Here is a 19,950-nt window from a genome sequence, read left to right as displayed (position 1 = left end):
CATCATATGATGTTTATTTACTATATAGCATCTAAAATCGATTCAGAGATCTTATGAACAACTAAAACAACATATTTCAGTGTATTTATAGAATATCTAATGAAGGGAAATACATTTACATGTATTAAAGGTTTGTTTTGTAGCTGAAAAGGTCCCACTATTCAAGCACAATTCAGGGGAAGTGGAACAGCACTAAAAATCTAATTTCATAAAATATAATAACTTTTTACATGAATAGCTATTATATACTGAGCAAAAATATAAACACAACATGCAACAATTTCAACAATTTTACAAAGTTACAGTTCATAAGGAAATTCGGCCCTAATCTATGGATTTCACATGACTGGGCATAGGTCCACCCACTTGGGAACCAAGGCCTACCCACTGGGGAGCCAGGCCCAAACAATCGGAATACGTTTTTTTCCCACAAAAGGGATTTATTTGACAGAAATACTCCTCATTGTCATCAGCTGTCTGGGTGGCTGGTATCAGACGATTCCTCAGGTGAAGAATTCGGATGTGGCGGTTTATGGTAGAGAAATGAACATTCAACTCTCTGGCAACAACTCTGGTGGACATTCCTGCAGTCAGCAAGCCAATTGCACGCTCCCTCAAAACTTGAGACATCTGTGGCATTGTGTTGTGTGACAAAACTGCACATTTTAAAGTGGCCTTTTATTTTTTCTGTGTATAGATCATAAAAGACCACTGGATCTTTTATTTCAGCTCATGAAACATGGGACCAAGACTTTACATTTTGCGTTTATATTTTTATTCCGTATATATTTACAAATAACTACTAATTTAACACAAAAAGCTAGATTGTTGAATTATAATTGAAAGAATCACAGCCCTGTCAATCTAGCACAAGGTTTCATAAAGTGCCTTGCAAAAGTATTCATCCCTCTTGGCATTTTTCCAATTTTGCATTCTTGAGGGAAATTCTTCCAGAGATTTGAGACTAGGGCGGAGGTTCACCTTCCAGCAGGACAATGACCCTAAGCATACTGCTAAAGCAACCCTTAAGTGGTTTAAGGGGAAACATTTAAATGTCTTGCAATGGCCTAGTCAAAGCCCAGACCTCAATCCAATTGAGAATATGTGGTATGACTTAAAGATTGCTGTACACCAGCAGGACCCATCCAACTTGAAGGAGCTGGAGCAGTTTTGCCTTGAAGAATGGGCAAAAATCCCAGTGGCTAGACGTGCCAAGCTTACAGAGACATACCCCAAGAAACTTGCAGCTGAAATTGCTGCAAAAGGTGGCTCTACAAAGTATTGACTTTGGGGGAGTGAATAGTTATGTACGCTCAAGTTTTTGTTTTTTTGGTCTTATTTCTTGTTTGTTTCACAATAAAAAAATATTTTGCATCTTCAAAGTGGCATGTTGTGTAAATCAAATGATACAACCCCCCCAAAAATCAATTTTAATTCCAGGTTGTAAGGCAACAAAATAGGAAAAATGCCAAGCAGGGTGAATACTTTCGCAAGCCACTGTATGTATGGCGGTGTTTCATGAGTTTTAATGGGTCACCCAATCTAGGAAACCTGACCACACACACACTACAATGACGTCACACTAACCCACAGCTATTTGTTCATACACAGAACACATTCAGGAGAAACCAAATAACTTTTGTTGTGCATGGGTTGCAAAATTACCATAGTTCAGTACAATCTAACGAAAATGTACCACTACACCTGATGTCCCACTATTGCTGACATCACCCTGCTTTCTGAATTGACTGGAATTGAAATGGAATTGTCCCCAGCCCTGAGGCATATAGGCCTATATTACGGGAGTGGGAAAAGCTCTTACGTATCGGCTATGATAGGATGACATTGGCTGAGAAGCCCAGCCCACTTTCACTTTCTCCTGTTTCGTCCACATCTATCCCCCTCTCTCCACATCATTAACCATTCAAACCAGGTAGAGCAGCGGAAGCCAACCCACGTCTGCCGGTCGTCCCTTTCCGCTGCAATTTGTGTGTGTGAGCGCAGCGAGCTAACGAGGATTGTGTGAGTCCTCGCCAAGGATTAGCGGGGTTGGTTCGTCCTCAGTAACATTAGAGACAGTGTCGCGGCAGCTGCAGTTAAATCAAAGGCTTTAGCTCGCTTTGTTGGATGGTAACCGTTTAATATCCCTCTCTCTCCACTGTAATAGCTGCTGTCAATGCAGCTGAAGACTCGCCTTTTCGTCGCATAGGTTACACGAGGACATTGGGGGTTTAATTTTTCCGAACGGAATTATAAATGGTAAATCGATGTGTATATTAAAATAGAGGTGGTGTGCTATGTGTGAATTATAACCGTTTATAAGAGTAATAACAGTGTAAATGCATATTTCAAAGCAGACCATTGATCGCCACTAGGAATGCAGTCAATTGCCACAACACAGTCAGTCCACTACGCTACTATTGAATATGATTATTTTATCTTCAGTGGCAGATTCATTAAACTGCAAAACGAATAGACAGCAGTTCATCGGTTTATTAATGGTGTGTGTGTTTTTTCAGTCGGACCTCGTCAGAATGATGCACTGAAGAAGGAATAGGCTACGTGCAAGCGTCTGTCCAGAGGCTGCAGTATAGCTGAGGGATTGCGGTGCAAAGGTTTTTTTACGGTTTCACCGTCTAACATCAGTGGTTGGCTATAAAGGGAGAATCGTGAATCTCGATCCCCCTGCGCTCGGCGGAGACATAATGGCCACTCTACTGCGTAAAATCGGTCTGATTCGTCTTCACGACCGGGACACAGAGGACCCCAAGCATCACCAGGGCTCGCTAAAGGGGACCAAGGGAAACACCAAGAACAACGCCAAGCAGCACTCTCAGACCACCAACGAGACCAACAACCTCCTCAGCACCCCCGAGATAAAAGCGAAGAAGCTGGATCAGCACAGCAGCAAGGACAAACCGTCCGTAAAGGATAAGCAACAGGCCAAGGACACCAAGGAGAAACAGCAGATGGGAGGCGGAGGAGGAGGAGGTGGGATCGGGGTTGGGAAATCAGCGACCAGTGGCTCGATACCACCACTAGCCCCTCACCGGCAGCACTGCACCCAAGTCCGGACGAGAAGACTCATGAAGGAACTCCAGGAGATCCGGCGGTTGGGAGACAACTTTATAACGGTCGAGCTGGTCGACGACAACCTATTTGACTGGAACGTCAAGCTCCACCAGGTAGACAAAGACTCGGCGCTGTGGCAGGACATGAAAGAAACGAACACCGAGTTCATACTGTTGAATGTCTCTTTCCCCGACAATTTCCCCTTCTCCCCGCCTTTCATGCGGGTGCTCACTCCCCGGTTGGAAAACGGGTACGTGCTGGATGGCGGAGCGATATGTATGGAGCTGTTAACCCCCCGCGGATGGTCCAGCGCCTACACAGTGGAAGCCGTGATGAGGCAATTTGCCGCAAGTCTCGTAAAAGGACAGGTGAGGATCTATTTGTTTTATTAATGCATGGGTCTCTTCCCCCCAGTCCCTTGTGCGTGTTGTTTTGAAACACGAGACGCAGTGGGCGGTAAAGTCTTGGTGTTGAATGTTGACACTTGACACTCATGCGTCATGCGCAATGTTTAGTGTAACCGTACTGCGTAAAAGCTGTCAATGTAGTAGCTTACCCGTGTTCATATCTGCCAAACTGTGTTGAATCGGAATGTTGTTTTATTGTGATACAGATCTCATATTGGGAGACCTATTTCTCTCCCCCGTCTCAGAGAGAGAGAGAGAGCGAAGGAGAGAGAAGCAGAAATCTATCTACACATTTTAGACGTGATTAATCTTTAGCTGTGACATTACAGCCGCCATTTCGCAGCTGTGCTCTGAATGTTCTCTACTCTGTGTGAGATTCAGACTCATCGGAATGCATCATCCTTTATCACCTCCAGAAATCCTCACCGTTAGTGGGGAAAATAAATGTCTAACATAGAATGACAAGGTCACTCCATATCATTTGATAAATGGCGAGGTATGGAATAGGTGAGCATGGGAGTTTAATTTCGTAATTTATCTTGTTTGGTAATATAATTTATTATTTTTTTGTGGTTCATTTTAGTCACAACACTTCTCAATTGACAGTAGGTCAACCAATCAGCTGAGCCGCCTGACTTGTTAGCCACCTTTTTGCATCATTTCTTTGAACCATACAATTATTTAATTCATCATCGATCCAGGGAGCTCTAACAGTTCTCACGGGTAGTTTCTTAACAGGTGCATTTGTGCATGACAAGAGCAACTTATGTAAAAATATCAAGGACCCCCCCTCCCCTCCAGCGACATAAGAGGGGTTTATTTTTTACTTTTACTTTTTAGTTGCAGTTGAAGGTTGCAAGTGACATCATCAAGCAACTTTGCTGTAACATGAGGCAACTCAAACCCGATTAAAATTGCATGCAGCAGCCAATCAAATTGAAGCTGCTTGTTTGAGAATTCTAAACTCACACCATGTCATCTGCTGCATTACATTGTGGTTTCACAAAGTATTTGTTTATCCCACGTTTGGATATTGTAACAGCAAGCATATAAAATAACTGCAGCCTGTATAATTTAGCTAGGTAGCTTAAATGACATTGCAAACACATCATAGCTCGCTAGCTTGCAATGAGCTAACCAGGCAAGCAATGAAATAAACTAGCTATCATAGTTAATGGTGGACAATTTCAGTGGAAACTGGTCAGTTGAAATTGATTCACTTAGCAATTACATTTATTGACTGCTAAACCATGTACAATAATTTTTATACATCTCCTGTAATAAAAGTGTCTTGATCTGTCAATCATGATCATGGGTTGTGCTGCTCAGCACTGACAGCTGTGTTGACATGACAACCGGGTCGGAATCCCGAACCTTCGAATGGATCATGTGACAAAAGTGTTGTTGCTTTTTATTTTTGTAGTAATTTTGACCCCTTTTTTGCCCCAATTTCACAATATCCAATCACTGCAACTCCCCAACTGGCTCGGGAGAGGCGAAGGTCAAGTCATGCATCCGATATCGGGATGTAAAGAGACACCTAATCATGATGTCAATATAAATTACTGCATTGAGACCGCACTTGCTAGAAAGTAACAAAAAGCTAAACCAACAACCACACAAACTGAAATTGGAGGAAAATGAGGGAAAAAACAGCAACTTTTGTTTCATTTAGTGACTTTCTTGTTGGTGTGTGTGCCTGCTCGGCCGAGCTCAGCTGTGCCGCTTGCGGCTCCGCCCTAGCCGGCTGCTGCGTGTGTATGCACCCATCACTTGTGCCCCTTCCCCCGCCTCTCAGTCCTCTCCAGCCTCTCGGTCTTCAGCAGCAAGTGAAGTGAATGTATTAATTCGGTTCCTTGTTGTTCTCCTTCAAATATTATGTTTTACTTTGGATAATTTATCATTGCATGAGCTCGGGCTCCCGAGTGGCGTAGCCGTCTAAGGCACTGCATCTCAGTGCTAGAGGCGTCACTACAGACCCTGGTGCAATTCCAGGCTGTATCACAACCGGCCATGATTGGGAGTCCCATAGGGCGGCGCACAATTGGCCCAGCGTCGTCCAGGTTAGTGTCTGGCTGCGGTAGGCTGTCATTGTAAAAAATAATTTGTTCTTAACTTACTTACCTAGTTAAATAAAATAAATTGTCACGGGTGTGTGTACTGGTAGCAAAGTCAGGTGCAGGAGAGCAGAGAGTTGTGAACAGGCTCACACTTTATATTGCAGGAGCAAACAGCAGACGGACGCAGCTGCGTCAAAACCTCCAGCAAAAATGGCAAAAGTGCAAAGCGCGAAAACAGTCACAAAAGCTATAGTTTACCAAATAAACACACTTTGTGAAAATAAACACGGAACATGGAAAACCAGCCTGGCGCGTCACATAAAACACGTAACACAAAACACGGCCTCGGGGACGACCCGTAGGGCGAGGTGCAGGGCGATTTGCCGGAGACGGTGGAACTCCTGCAGCAGTTCGATGTCCAACACGTCCGCCACCGGAACCCAGCACCTTCCTCCGGACCGTACACCTCCCACTCCACGAGGTACTGTAGGCCCCTCTCCCGACACCTCGAATCCAGGATGGAACACACAGAGTACGCCAGGGCCCCCTTGATGTCCAGAGGGGGCGGAGGAACCTCCCGCACCTCAGACTTCTGGATCGGACCAGCCACCACCGGCCTGAGGAGAGACACATGGAACGAGGGGTTAATACGGTAATCGGGGGGAAGCTGTAACCTGTAACATACCTCGTTCACCCTCCTCAGGACTTAGAATGGCCCCACAAACCGCGGGCCCAGCTTCCGGCAGGGCAGGCGGAGGGGCAGGTTTCGGGTCGAGAGCCAGACCCGGTCCCCCGGTACGAACACCGGGGCCTCACTGCGGTGACGGTCTGTGCCCACTTTCTGGCGCAGCACGGCGCGCTGAAGGTGGATATGAGCAGCGTCCCATGTCTCCTCCGCGCGCCGGAACCAGTCGTCCACCGCATGAGCCTCGGTCTGACTCTGATGCCAAGGAGCCAGAACCAGCTGATACCCCAATACACACTGGAAGGGGGTGAGGTTAGTGGAGGAGTGGCGGAGTGAGTTCTGGGCCATCTCCGCCCAGGGCACAACCGCTGTCCTCTCCCCCAGCCGGTCCTGGCATTAGGACCTCAGAAACCTACCCACATCCTGGTTTACTCTCTCCACCTGCCCGTTACTCTCGGGGTGAAAACCTGAGCTAAGGCTGACCGAGACCCCCAGACGTTCCATGAACGCCTTCCAGACCCTCAACGTGAACTGGGGACCCCGATCAGACACTATATCCTCAGGCACCCCGTAGTGCCGTTAAGACTTGTGTCAACAAGGCCTCCGAAGTCTGTAGGGCCGTAGGGAGACCGGGCAAAGGGAGGAGATGACAGGACTTAGAAAAACAATACCACACAATGACATGGGGGGAACAGAGGAATATATATACACAATGTGATTAGGGAATGTAAACCAGGTGTGCGGGGAACAAGACAAAACAAATGAAAAATGGAGCGGCAATGGCTAGAAGGCCGGTGACGTCGACCGCCGAACGCCGCCCGAACAAGGAGAGGAGCCGACTTCGGTGGAAGTCGTGACATAAATAGAAAACATGAGAGACAGCATAAATTGACATCAACTAGCAACAAATTCAGCAACCAACAACTACTTTCCTTGGAAAATTGTTGGCAACACTGGCAGCATCTTCCGACGACGTAACGTGATGAACATTCATTTTTCTGGTCCTTCAACAATGTTGCAGTCATGTCGCATGTGGTGCTATGCTGTCAAAACGTCCTACATGTTTCTAGTTTAACCAGCTGTTTTCAGACACTGATACTGTTGAATTTGGTTGTTATATTGGCAGATTTGCTAGCAACAAACTATTTCACTTTAGCTAGCTTCTGCTAAGTGTTTCATTTGCAATGCAATCTCCTCGACTACTGTAATGAACAGTGTCCTGACGAGGTAGCAAATGTTCAAAACCAGGCATTGTTATGGTCAGATGTATCGAAAAAGATGTTGCTACAAAACAGATGTTGCTAAACAAACGTGAATGCTGCTACTTTGCTGGCTCAGGTTGACGTAACTGTGTTAGTTGGCTAGTTAGCAAGCGACCGTTGGCTGGCAACGGAACATAAAAAACAAACGATGTACATATAGAAATAACAAAAATAATTAACAACTGGTGATAGAACAAGGTGGAAAGAGGAGAAAGTATGAATTCATTATCAAAATGAAAATATACCCGAAAACATGTTATTTTTACAGGTATATGTGTGCTTTAGTATTGTTTTCTTTGGCAACTGTGGTATAAGCGGGATAAACGCCTCCGTTCTGTACATTACCTTGGAAAATGAACTCTGCGTCGTCTGTTATTTCCAAGGTAATTTACAGAACATCTGCGTTTATCCCTTACTCTGTGTGTACAAAACCTTAAGAACACCTTCCTAATATTGAGTTGCACCCCCTTTGCCCTCAGAACAGCCTCAATTCGTCAGGGCATGTATTCTACAAGGTGTCGAAAGCGTTCCACAGAGATGCTGGCCCATGTTGACTCCAATGCTTCCCACAGTTTTGTCAAGTTGGCTGGATGTCCTTTGGGTGGTGGGCCATTCTTAATACACACGGGAAACGGTTGAGCGTGAAAAACCCAGCAGCATTGCAGTCCTTGACAAACTTAAAACATTGCACCTGACACCTACTATCACCCTCAGAATAGCACACATACACAATCCATGTCTCATCAACAAACAAACAAATCTTTAACCCCCCCTCTACACTGATTGAAGTGGATTTACAAGTGACATCAATAAGGGATCATAGCTTTCACCTGGTTTCACCTGGTCAGTCTATGTCATGGAAAGAGCCAGTGTTCTTAATGTTTTGAACACTCAGTGTAGTATCATTTCAAATGATATAGTTACATTGACACATATGTGGTCACAACCGTAAATGCATGGGCAATGTAAAGAACACCTGTTACGGTTTTCGTCGGGTGAAAGAGAGTCGGACCAAAATACATCTTTAATGAAGCTGAAACACGAAACAATATAAAAACGTACCGTGAAAACCGAAACAGCCTAAACTGGTGCAAACTAACACAGAGACAGGAACAATCACCCACAAAACACTCAAAGAATATGGCTGCCTAAATATGGTTCCCAATCAGAGACAACAAGAATCACCTGCCTCTGATTGAGAACCAATTCAGACAGCCATAGACTATGCTAGAAAACACCACTAAGCCACAATCCCAAATTCCTACGAAAAACCCCAATACTAAACACACCACATAATAAACCCATGTCACACCCTGGCCTGACCGAAATAATAAAGAAAACACAAAATACTAAGACCAGGGCGTGACAACACCCAAAGAGATCCATAGCAAAGACATCAATAATCTAGATTGGTGTTGGTCACATCATCTCAAATATTTAATTTTACTTAATATATTTGTCCCTAATGATGCATTGTGAGCAGCAGGCCCACCGCCTGAGGCCTTAGGCCTGTGAAGGAGACTCAACTATCATGGCTGCTACTGGAAATGCTCTGCTGGGGAATTGGTGATCATTATTCTGCTTCAAGGGGGACATTTTTGCCTTCAGAATGCAGTTAAATGCTGCTCAATCAATCACATGCACAAACACAGTAGCCTACACACACACACACACACACACACACGCATCTTGATTAGCAGTTTGTTTTTTCCATCTTATCTGTGATTACACTCTGATGGGGTGATATTAAAAGGGAGACAGAGCGTGTGAGAGAGAGCGAGAGCAGCTCTGCAGTCAGTGTACACTAATTACATCCCAGTGCCTCCCTCCTCCAGTTTGCTAATGAAAACAATATTGATTAATTATGCAAGTGTGAGCGCGCACATGCGTCTTTGCTTGTGCGTTTGTATGTGTATCCCGATTTCCCATGTGATTGGTTTGCCACATACCAAACGTGAAACTAACACAGTAATTCCTACTTGAATGCTACTAGTAATGCTACTCTGTGGTTCCCTGTGGTGGTTCTGCTTGAGAGAGAAATAATCACATCCAATAATAACTATCTCCTGCATGGGAGGATGATATAATTACTGAATAGAAAGACAATAGATTCCTATGGTTTCCCCATTGCTGTGTACTAGACTAGATTGAAGTTGAATGAAAAAAGTGCTGGTTCTTTAATTTTACAGTACCAGAGTTAATATCCAAGTGATTATTCTATAAGCGGTACTCAAGCAGTAGAAAATGTGAGGTGCACCACTCCAATTCAAGTACTGCATGGTCTTTAGGAGCGGTTTGGCCTTGTCTGATTATCAGTGTTATCATACATGTTATCACAGCTATTTGGGTCAGTGGTCATGACCATGAACCTAACCACATCCAGAGAGGACCATTATTGAATTAAGACCAAATTTACTCTGAAATGTTTTACCTTTCTACACTTCATCTTTTGTCAGGAAGAGATTAGTAAAAGTCTATAAACAGTTTATAAACCCATACCCTCTATACATTTATTTGTATGCTGCACAACTACAGAAAATGAACTATAATAGTTGTAAACTACTTATAAACCTATTACAAACCCTTTTTTAAATACAGTACCAGTCAAAAGTTTGGACAGACCTACTCATTCAAGGATTTTTCTTTATTTTTACTATTTTCTAGTAAAAATAAAGAAAAATCCTTGAATGAGTAGGTCTGTCCAAACTTTTGACTGGTACTGTATTTATAAAGGGTTTGTAAAGTGAATACATCAACATTATGAAATAACAAATATGGAATCATGTAGTAACCATAAAAGTGTTAAATACATCAAAATATATGTAATATTTTAGATTTTTCGAAATAGCAACCCTTTGCCTTCATGACAGCTTTGTACACTCTTGGCATTCTCTCAACCAGCTTCACCTGGAATGGTTTTCCAACAGTCTTGAAGGAGTTCCCACATATGCTGAGCACTTGTTGGCTGCTTTTCCTTCACTCTGCGTTCCAACTCATCCTAAAGCATCTCAATTGGGTTGAGGTCGGGTGATTGTGGAGGCCAGGTCATCTGATGCAGCACTCCATCACTCTCCTGAAGGTGTGTTGGGTTGAAAACAAATTATAGTTCACTAAGTGCAAACCAGATGGGATGGCGTATCGATGCAGAATGCTGTGGTAGCCATGCTGGTTAAGTGTGCCATGAATTCTAAATAAATCACTGACAGTGTCACCAGCAAAGCACCCCCACATCATCACACCTCCTCCTCCATGTTTCATGGTGGAAACCACACATGCGGAGATCATCCATTCACCTACTCTGCGTCTCACAAAGACACGGCGGTTGGAACAAAAAATCTCAAATTTGGACTCATCAGATCAAAGGACAGATTTCCACCAGTCTAATGTCTCTTCTTATTGGTGTCCTTTAGTAGTGATTTCTTTGCAGCAATTCGACCATGTAGGTCTGATTCACACATTATTCTCTGAACAGTTGATGTTGAGATGTTTTTGTTACTTGAACTCTGTGAAGCATTTATTTGGGCCTCAATTTCTGAGGAAGGTAACTCTAATAAACTCTGGGTCTTCCTTTCATGTGTCGGTCCTCATGAGAGCCATTTTCATCATTGCGCTTGATGGTTTTTGCGACTGCACTTGAAGAAATTTTAAAAGTTCTTGAAATGTTCCACATTGACTGACCTTCTTGTCTTAAAGTAACGATGGACTGTCGTTTCTCTTTGCTTATTTGAGCTGTTCTTGCCATAATATGGACTTAGACTTTTACCAAATAGGGCTATCTTCTGTATTCCACCCCTACTTTGTCAAAACACAACTGATTGGCTCAAACGCGTTAAGAAGGAAAGAAATTCTACAAATTAACTTTTAACAATTGTTAATTGAAATGCATTCCTGGTGACTACCTCATGAAGCTGGTTGAGAGAATGCCAAGACTGTGCAAAGCTGTCGTCAAGGCAAAGGGTGGCTACTTTGAGAAATCGCAAATAAAAAATACATTTTGATTTATTTAACACTTTCTTGGTTAATACATGATTCCATATGTGTTATTTCATAGTTGTGATGTTTTCACTATTATTATACAATTTAGAAAATAGTAAAAATAAAGAAAGACCCTTGAATGAGTAGGTGTGCAAACTTTTCACTGGTACTGTATATTTGTATGTTGCACAAGCTACACACAATCAGACATGATGTGTTGACATCACATCACGTCATATTGCAATTCTAGTATATCTGTTTGCATATTGCACATTAATCTCCACAGTCAACAACAAGTCTTCAGTGATATGTTGTTGTGTTGATATGTCCACCTCTCCAGTCCCATGGCATGTTTATTCATCTTGATCCTGTTCTCTGGCACATGTAGCCAGGTGTTATGCAATCATCCCAGGTTCAAATCCTCTTCCCAAGATGCACTGGGGCACTAGGCGGAGCACTGCCTGGCCCATTGACTGATCTCCATTCACAAGATTACCCATCAACCACTTCACTTCACACAACGGACAAGTGTGTGTCCCACTGGACGTGAGCAAGCGAGGGAGGGAAGGCTGAAGTGAACTAGATAAACAATGACAGACTACTGCAGTGTACAGCCTCAACACACTCTGGATGCAAATACAATCTCACCAAGACATCCGCACACACGTACGCAAACACACAAACACACACACCTGTCCTCTCTCTGACCCCCTCCCTCCTAACATTAGAGAGTTAATTAAAGCTCAATTTCCTCTTTTTAATTCTCAAATCAAAGAGCTTTTAGACAGGCTGCCCATTTACCTCACTGAGCTCATGAGTGCTCTCTTTCGACCTCTCTGTCTCTCTCTCTCTCTCTCGCTCTCTCTCTCTCTCTCTCTCTCTCTCTCACACACTCTCATTCTCTCTCACTCCCTCTCTCTCTCTCCATCTCTTTCCTGCTCCCCCTCTCTCTCTCTCTCTCTCTCTCTCTCTCTCACACACACTCTCATTCTCTCTCACTCCCTCTCTCTCTCTCCATCTCTTTCCTGCTCCCCCTCTCTCTCTCTCTCTCTCTCTCTCTCTCTCTCTCACACACACTCTCATTCTCTCTCACTCCCTCTCTCTCTCCATCTCTTTCCTGCTCCCCCTCTCTCTCTCTCTCTCGGTCTCTCTCTCTCTCTCTTTCTCTCTCTGTGTGTTTTCTCTCTCCTCTCTCTCTCTCTCTCACACTCTCATTCTCTCTCACTCTCTCTCTGTGTTTTCTCTCTCTCTCCTCTATCTCTCTCTCTCCCTCTCTCTCTCCATCTCTTTCCTGCTCCCCTCTCTCTCTCTATCTCTCTCGCTGTTATTTCTGTCTCGTTAAGCGTCTGCCTGGACATGCCCTAAGGCAGGAAGGAGTTATTTCTGTCCCTAGTCTGTCCACACACACCACCACTGCACCCTGTCCCCTGGCAAACATAGGCACCCTGGCAAGGGGGAAGTTAATACCCAGTGCACAGGTCAGACAGGGGACGGAAATAATCGTCACACAGCTAAGGGGAAGGAAATAACCGCTGTGGTGGCTAGAGGGACGGAAATAATCGTTGCACGTTAATGGAGTGTGCTGACCGATGGAGTGATATTGTTGATTGATGCAATGTAAACCACATGGTAGTCAGTCTCTACATTGCTCTCTTCCAGGCAAGGTGGATTAGGGGAAATAAGGCCTAGCTCTTAAATGGCTGTGATATCCAGTTTAATTCAATCAGTGCAAGACAATTCAGGAAATTGGCTCAAATTTAATTGGTTAATTGGTCATAATTGATGAGATTTTAGAGTTTCTGCTGTGCGTACGTGCGTGTATGTGTGTGTATTGTAATTGGTCTAATAATGGGTGTGTGTTAATCCACTGGCCAGTCTCCCTGTCAGTCATCTATGTATATAGAAAACCGTGGTTGTAACAGCGGCAACTGGCACATAATATAATATTATTCAGACAGATGGACAGGATTATACCAAGCTAACGATTAGGTAGGCAAGCAGTTGACCTTTCACCTCTCAGGAAGGGGTCCTAGGTTTCAGGAACTCAGTGATTTATTCATAAGAAGGTTGTGTCTGTCTCGACGACTGAAGTCTTTTCTGGATTCCTCTGCCTGGTAAAATACCAAACATTTCTTTCACTTTTCCAGTCATTCTAGTCATTTTGAGAGAAAAGGGTGGCCATTACTGCTGACACAGTGTCTTGAGTGAGCATATCAATAGTCTATGGGAGACTCTCAATTGCATACTCATTGCGTCCTCTCTCCTCTCAAAAAAAAACATTTGATGAGAAAGTCAGAGGTCCCTCCCCTCTGACCTTCTCCTTCAATGGGTTTTGAGAAAGAGGCGAAGAGAGAGGAGAGAGAGGACGCGAGGAGCATGCAATTGAGATACTCCCTATAGTGGGCCTACCACTCTAACTTTTGAGACACAGCCTTAGTCCCGAGCTGATGATCCTCCTGTTCTTATTATGTTCCTGTTCTAATCTGTCTGAGTCACTTAGTCTCATTAACCAGCTCAGTCAGACATGGAAACTGTGTTGCTAATCACCTGACCACTCAGCATTATGATCTCATCCTACTCACCCCCAGCATCCTCAAGACACAAAATGGCCGACCAGACACACAAAGCCCTTCATTTGACACAAAAATGGCTGTATCTGAAACAATCTCAAGTTCTACATGAAGTGCAACACTTCTGACCAGAAATGACATCCTAAGGTAATGAACAATATAAGGAATAGGGTGCCATTTCAGATGCAGACAGAGTCAGCATCGTGCACTACTTTTCACCAGAGCCATAAGGAGATTTCTTGATCCCTATGACCCAAAATGACGTCTAGACACAGGAGCCGCTCTTTTAATACATTCATTTTTAATGTGGTTTAAGTGTGACCAATGGAAACTGATTTACCATTGTGGTGGCAAGGAGCCATTCTGGCCTGTGTTTTCTCAGCACTTCTCTCTCTCTCTCTCTTTTTCTCCATGCCTGTGTGTACGTGGGTGTGTGAGTTGACTCTCCGACACGTTATGCTCCAGAGGTGAATCATAAATTAGATGATGTAATTTAAAACAATACACGAAGCCTCCAAAGGCAGAATCAGCCGTGCATCTTATATTAGCTTTAGTATGCCCCTTATTGTGCCACTGAGGCTAAATATTCACATTTTTAAGATAAAGTCAGGGACTTTATGTTGTGTTATTTTGTTCTCCCACCCACACAATGCTCTTTAGAGAAGACTGAGCCACTGTTGCTAAGAGATCGATGAGCTTTAGTGTCACATGCACCGCCTACACTCTCTCTTTTCTTTTCCTTCTCTCCCACATATATTATTAGCCTTTGTGTGCGAGGAAAATACAGTTGTTGCTCTTTTATTACCAAGATGGAAGATGGTGGTTGGGTGAAAATACTTGAGGTGTTGAATGCAGATGTAATGTACTCATTATCTATCTCTCTTTCTCTATAGTATCAGTGATTGGTTGAGGCAATGAATTATGTAAATACTGTACTAATCATGTCTCTCCCTCTCTCTCCCTTTCTCTCTCCGTAGGGGCGTATCTGCAGGAAAGCAGGGAAGTCCAAGAAGGCTTTTAGCCGCAAAGAGGCAGAGGCCACCTTTAAGAGTCTGGTGAAGACCCACGAGAAGTACGGCTGGGTCTCCCCCCCTGTGTCTGACGGCTGAGGAAAGAGGTTGGCCATGACGCTAGTTAGCCATGCTAACCACGACACACCACGCTAATTCAACTCCTCCTCCTTCTTGACACTACAGCTCCACCGCTCCAGTTGTTTTGTTTTTAGTTTTTGTTGTTTCAATCACCTCACTGAAACTCTTCAGAAAAATGAACAAACGAACGCTCGTCATCGAGGTCTACTTTTTCACTTTGCCGATCATTGCCATCATCAAGTCGTCATTTCTCCACATCCCTCCAGCGCTGCACTCCTCTGTCCCTCGTTCCCTCCCTCCTTCACTTTCTCTTTCTCTCCCTTCGGCTGAGTAGAGGGTTCAGAGTGAGGTGTGTCTGTCAGTGGAGGGTGTGTCAGTGGAGTATGTGTCACAGCGGGCCATGGATTGGGTTTCCGACACACACACACCCACACACACTGAGGGACATTCAGACAGACTGTGTGTGGATCTACGGGTAAAGACTGTGAAAGACTACTGCGAAGAGGGCGATGTATTCTCCTCTCCAACCTTTACCCCACCTTCCCTGCTCACCTTCCCTCCTCTTCTCCTCTCATCCTTCTCTCCAACCTTAACCCACCTTCCCTGCTCACCTTCCCTCCTCTTCTCTTCATCCTTCTCTCCAACCTTTACCCCACCTTCCAACCTTTACCCCCCACCTTCCCTGCACACCTTCCCTCCTCTTTCCCTCCACCTTCCCTCCTCTTCTCCTCTCATCCTTCTCTCCAAGCTTTACCCCACCTTCCCTGCTCACCTTCCCTCCTCTTCTCCTCTCATCCTTCTCTCTAAGCTGACACCACACTGCACTGAACTGTAGTCAAACTTTCCATCCCCTCTGCCTGCTTGATCATTTACCTACAAACCAGCCTGTTGATGTTTAATAGACTGGCTGTGCAGGACGGCATTCACCCCTTCACCCATTCACCCATTCACCCATTCACCCATTCACCCATTCACCCATTCACCCATTCACCCATTCACCCATTCACCCCTTCCTTTTCTCTTCTTTTTCTCTCTGTTCCTTTCTTTTCCTTTTGACTGTGCTGTTTTTCACAGTTCAATGCAACATGAAGATTGTAATGTATGTAGAGCTGTGCTCTCTATCTCACCCATTCTATCGTTCCCCCTTCACCCATTCACCCCTTCACCCATTCACCCCTTCACCCATTCACCCATTCACCCATTCACCCCTTCACCCATTCACCCCTTCACCCATTCACCCCTTCACCCCTTCACCCCTTCCTTTTCTCTTCTTTTTCTCTCTGTTCTCCTCTCTCTCATTCTCTCCCTCTTTGTGGCTAAATTTAGACCTCACTGTGTTGCATACATGGTTATTGATTTCTAATGGAGAAAAAACATCACTTGTTTTATACCCAGAGACTCTGTACGATGAAGAGAATGGCAGTCAACTACAGCGCTCTCTCTCTCTCCCCTCTCTCTCTCTCTCTCTACTCTTTCTAGCTCTCTCTTAATCTCTCTCACCTCTCACTCTCTCTCGTCATATTATCATGTGTAGGAGAAGACCAGCAGCTATAATTCCCATGATTTAGATACCAGATGGTCGAGCTAATAACCAGGCACATGAAGGGAGTGTGTGCTTTCATGCATGTGTGTGTCTCAACATGGCTTTTCATTGTGTTCCTATGTGATGGTAACTGTACTATGCTGATCTCTTTACCGTCGGTATGCCAGTAATGGTATTAGTACATTATTACTGTATGGAGATGTTGTTAGAGGGGTAATGATGATGATGTCCTGACCAGAGGAAATGATCATCTCTACTAGTTCCCCATGGGATTGTACACCACACACTTCAGAGTGGCTATTTTGCATTGGCACATCACACACACACTCCTCAACATTTAGCGCTGATATTCATATGTGCACGCACGCACACACACACACACACACACACACACACACACACACACACACACACACACGATACCCCTAAATGAGGATGGACAAAGCAGAGCCCTGGTGAGGATGGAGTGGTGGAATAATAAACGAGTGTCCTCTGAGAGATGAGCGTGTCTCAGTGAGCTCCTGATTGATGTCTGGATTAGAGGGAGGAAGAGAGGGAACACGGGAGGCAGAGGAAGAGAGAAGGGTGCGTGGCAAGCTTTGATGTTTCCCGCCGGCTTCTCAAAATGTCAGCTGGAATCCAAAATGGCTGAAGAGAAGCGTGTGTGTGTGTGTGTGTTTCATAACAATTACACACACACACACACTCTCTCTCTAGCCTCCAAGTCCCTCCTATGCCGTGCATTATATGTGTGGCTGTGAATGAGCACTACAGAGAGATAGCTGCTAATTGCGGTGAAATTTGAACAGAGAAACAGAGTTGTCTGATGAATAACTAGTGAGAGTGATGCCATCATATGTCCTGCTCTGCTCACTCACACACACACACACACACACACACACACACACACACACACACACACACACACACACACACCCAACTCTGCTCTGACATTCTGTCACTCTCACTTCCCGGAGCTCCACACATCTAATTTTTTGCTTTACATTGTGTGTAAGGCAATGTTCATACAGCATGTTCTTATACAGTATGTTCCTCATCAGGGGGGATGACATGTGTGTGAGAGGGGTTGCTTGCTGTGTCTGTGATGCTCCCTTGGGGAAAGTTACAGAAATCACCATCTGGTATCTAATCATGGGAAAGGGTAGGTTTCAAAATGGTACCCTACTGTAATACCCATCTAGTGCACTACTTTTGACTAGAGCCCTATGTAGGGAATAGGGTGCCATTTGGGATGAGGCATAAGTCAATGCTGATGATGGTCTTCTCTCTTCTTTTGTGGGCAGTGAAGTCAGGGTTGGCTGTGGGTGTTTCACTGGGCGTTACGATGAGAGGAGAAATCTACTGTAAAGTGAACAATTAATAGAAGATGAAATATCTCCAAATTGGGTGTTTGCTGGTTTAAAAAGTATCATTTTGTGATATAGTTTAGATCGGTAGTTTGCAGACACTAACTGAGTGAATCGATTCTGTATTATATCTGCATGTGGTAAGTGATTGGTAGCTAGCTATCTTTTTTTCAAGAAAAGCAACGAAAAAAACGAAGTCGGGGTAAAAAACAAACAGTAAAATGCTTCTCTTCTCTTGTTCTCTTGATTTCTGTTTTCTGTATGTATATTTTTCTTTCCGACTACCCTAAAAAATACTGTCACGCTGTGTTCTCTGAATGTTTGTGTTTTAATTTATTTGTGGTTTGCCAAAATGAAGATTTTGAAGCATGTCGCAGGTATTGTCACAGAAAAAGAGAAAAATAAATCTGAACTAAGAATGATGATGTGTATCTGTGTCAGAAGGGTGTTCAGGTGTATATTTTGTGGGAGACTTTCAAGGAACCAGATTAAGAAGGACTAGATAATGATGTCATAAAACCCCAACATTCTCCAGGAAGTAATCTGTCACAAGGAGCAGAATTCTATGGAGCTCAATGGAACTGAAGGATCAGTCAACTCTTGGCTCTCACATGTATTTCCTACTCTCCTCTGTGATATCACCAATGTCAATCCTTCTTTCTCTGGTTCCGGACTGCGTTACTGCTTGGGTAGAAGTTGGCCTTAGGCACAGATCTAGGATCAGCTTACCCTGCCTAAACCCTAACCATTAGAGTGGAATGTGCAAATATGTTCCTAGATCAGTTTCTATGAGCAACTTCACCCTACTCCCGACTGAAGTGTGTAGTCCAGACCGAGGTCAACGGTTCAAAAGGTGAAAGGTCGTTGCAAGACCAAACAGGAATGTGCAATAAAAGTTACGGCTTATTGAAACTGACGAATGGACCTGGTTTTGTTTGCATTCCCTCACATGATACACAAACATTTATCTATTTATCTCTTCTCTATCCAAGATCTTTGCTGTTTTTCATGCCATCATGACCAAACTAGAGTTGTGAGACATCTATCTGTTCAATGTCCAAGATCTTAGTTTTTTCTTCCCCTAACCACAGAGTTAGAGGTATTCTGGAGTAGTTTGAGTACATTGAATTAATAGTGGTTAACTGAGGCACAGCAAACTGTTTCCAATGTTAGGGTCTCTTTTGTGAGCAATACTACGCATTTCTTAAGCATTGACTTGTTTTCACCTGTTTTTCAGAGTGAAAGGTTCTTCCTTAAGAAGTCAACTGTTACTTAGTGCTACATACATTTTCTGTGTTATCTCTTGGCTTCTGTTGTGCTCCAGTTTCATATGAAAACACAGTATCTTTCTACATTGTCTCAGATTCCATTAGCTGGCTCCAGTCTGAAGTGTTATCAGGTCTGGTTCAAGTGATATCAGAAGAGAACAGAACGTTCTTTAGGATCTCTACTTGAGTGGGCACATTATTCTGTTCACGTTACTGTCTGTCCTTGCTTTCATCCTCTGTGTGTGTGTGTGTGTGTGTGTGTGTGTGTGTGTGTGTGTGTGTGTGTGTGTGTGTGTGTGTGTGCATGCGCACACTATGTCTCTACAGTCACTCAAACACTGTAGCCATTAATACCACTTCATCATCTCACTATTGAGGGGGAAATAGATGTGACAGAGTGGTGTTTATATCCCCACCGACTCACCACCCTCTACAACACAACACATAGAAGTACTGTCAATTACCTTGACCCAGAAAGACAAGAAGGAACCACTAATTAGGGGTAAAACATTTAGTAAAAAGACAAAAGGCTATCAAGGAAATATTGCAGTTTTTCAATGGTTCTCTATCTAAGGAATGCCCAAGGGCCCAAGGCCCAAGGAATGCCCAAGGAATGCCCAAGGCCCAAGGTAAACTTCAGAATACATTCA

At 44.0% G+C, this 19,950-nt stretch overlaps 1 protein-coding gene across 1 annotated transcript; it reads left to right on the top strand.

Moving 5' to 3' along the window:
• The first annotated feature begins 1,815 nt into the window (after positions 1–1,815).
• LOC112229581 (ubiquitin-conjugating enzyme E2Q-like protein 1) lies at positions 1,816–15,775 on the top strand. Its single transcript, XM_024395510.2, has 3 exons — positions 1,816–2,259; positions 2,520–3,440; positions 15,009–15,775. The coding sequence occupies exons 2-3, from the start codon at positions 2,706–2,708 to the stop codon at positions 15,138–15,140; spliced, it is 867 nt and encodes a 288-aa protein (XP_024251278.1). The 5' UTR covers positions 1,816–2,259; positions 2,520–2,705; the 3' UTR covers positions 15,141–15,775.
• Positions 15,776–19,950: the final 4,175 nt, after the last annotated feature.

Source organism: Oncorhynchus tshawytscha, unplaced genomic scaffold (genome assembly GCF_018296145.1).
Source record: "Oncorhynchus tshawytscha isolate Ot180627B unplaced genomic scaffold, Otsh_v2.0 Un_scaffold_1528_pilon_pilon, whole genome shotgun sequence".
Taxonomy (NCBI): domain Eukaryota; kingdom Metazoa; phylum Chordata; class Actinopteri; order Salmoniformes; family Salmonidae; genus Oncorhynchus; species Oncorhynchus tshawytscha.
The sequence above is the reverse complement of the archived record's forward strand: the minus strand, read 5'-3'. Positions and strand labels throughout refer to the sequence as shown.

Excerpts from the sequence above, each read along its gene's own strand:
- LOC112229581 (XM_024395510.2), top strand. The coding sequence starts at position 2,706 with ATGGCCACTCTACTGCGTAAAATCGGTCTGATTCGTCTTCACGACCGG. Across the intron at positions 3,441-15,008 it reads CAAGTCTCGTAAAAGGACAG|GGGCGTATCTGCAGGAAAGC; the intron begins GTGAGGATCTAT and ends CTCTCTCCGTAG.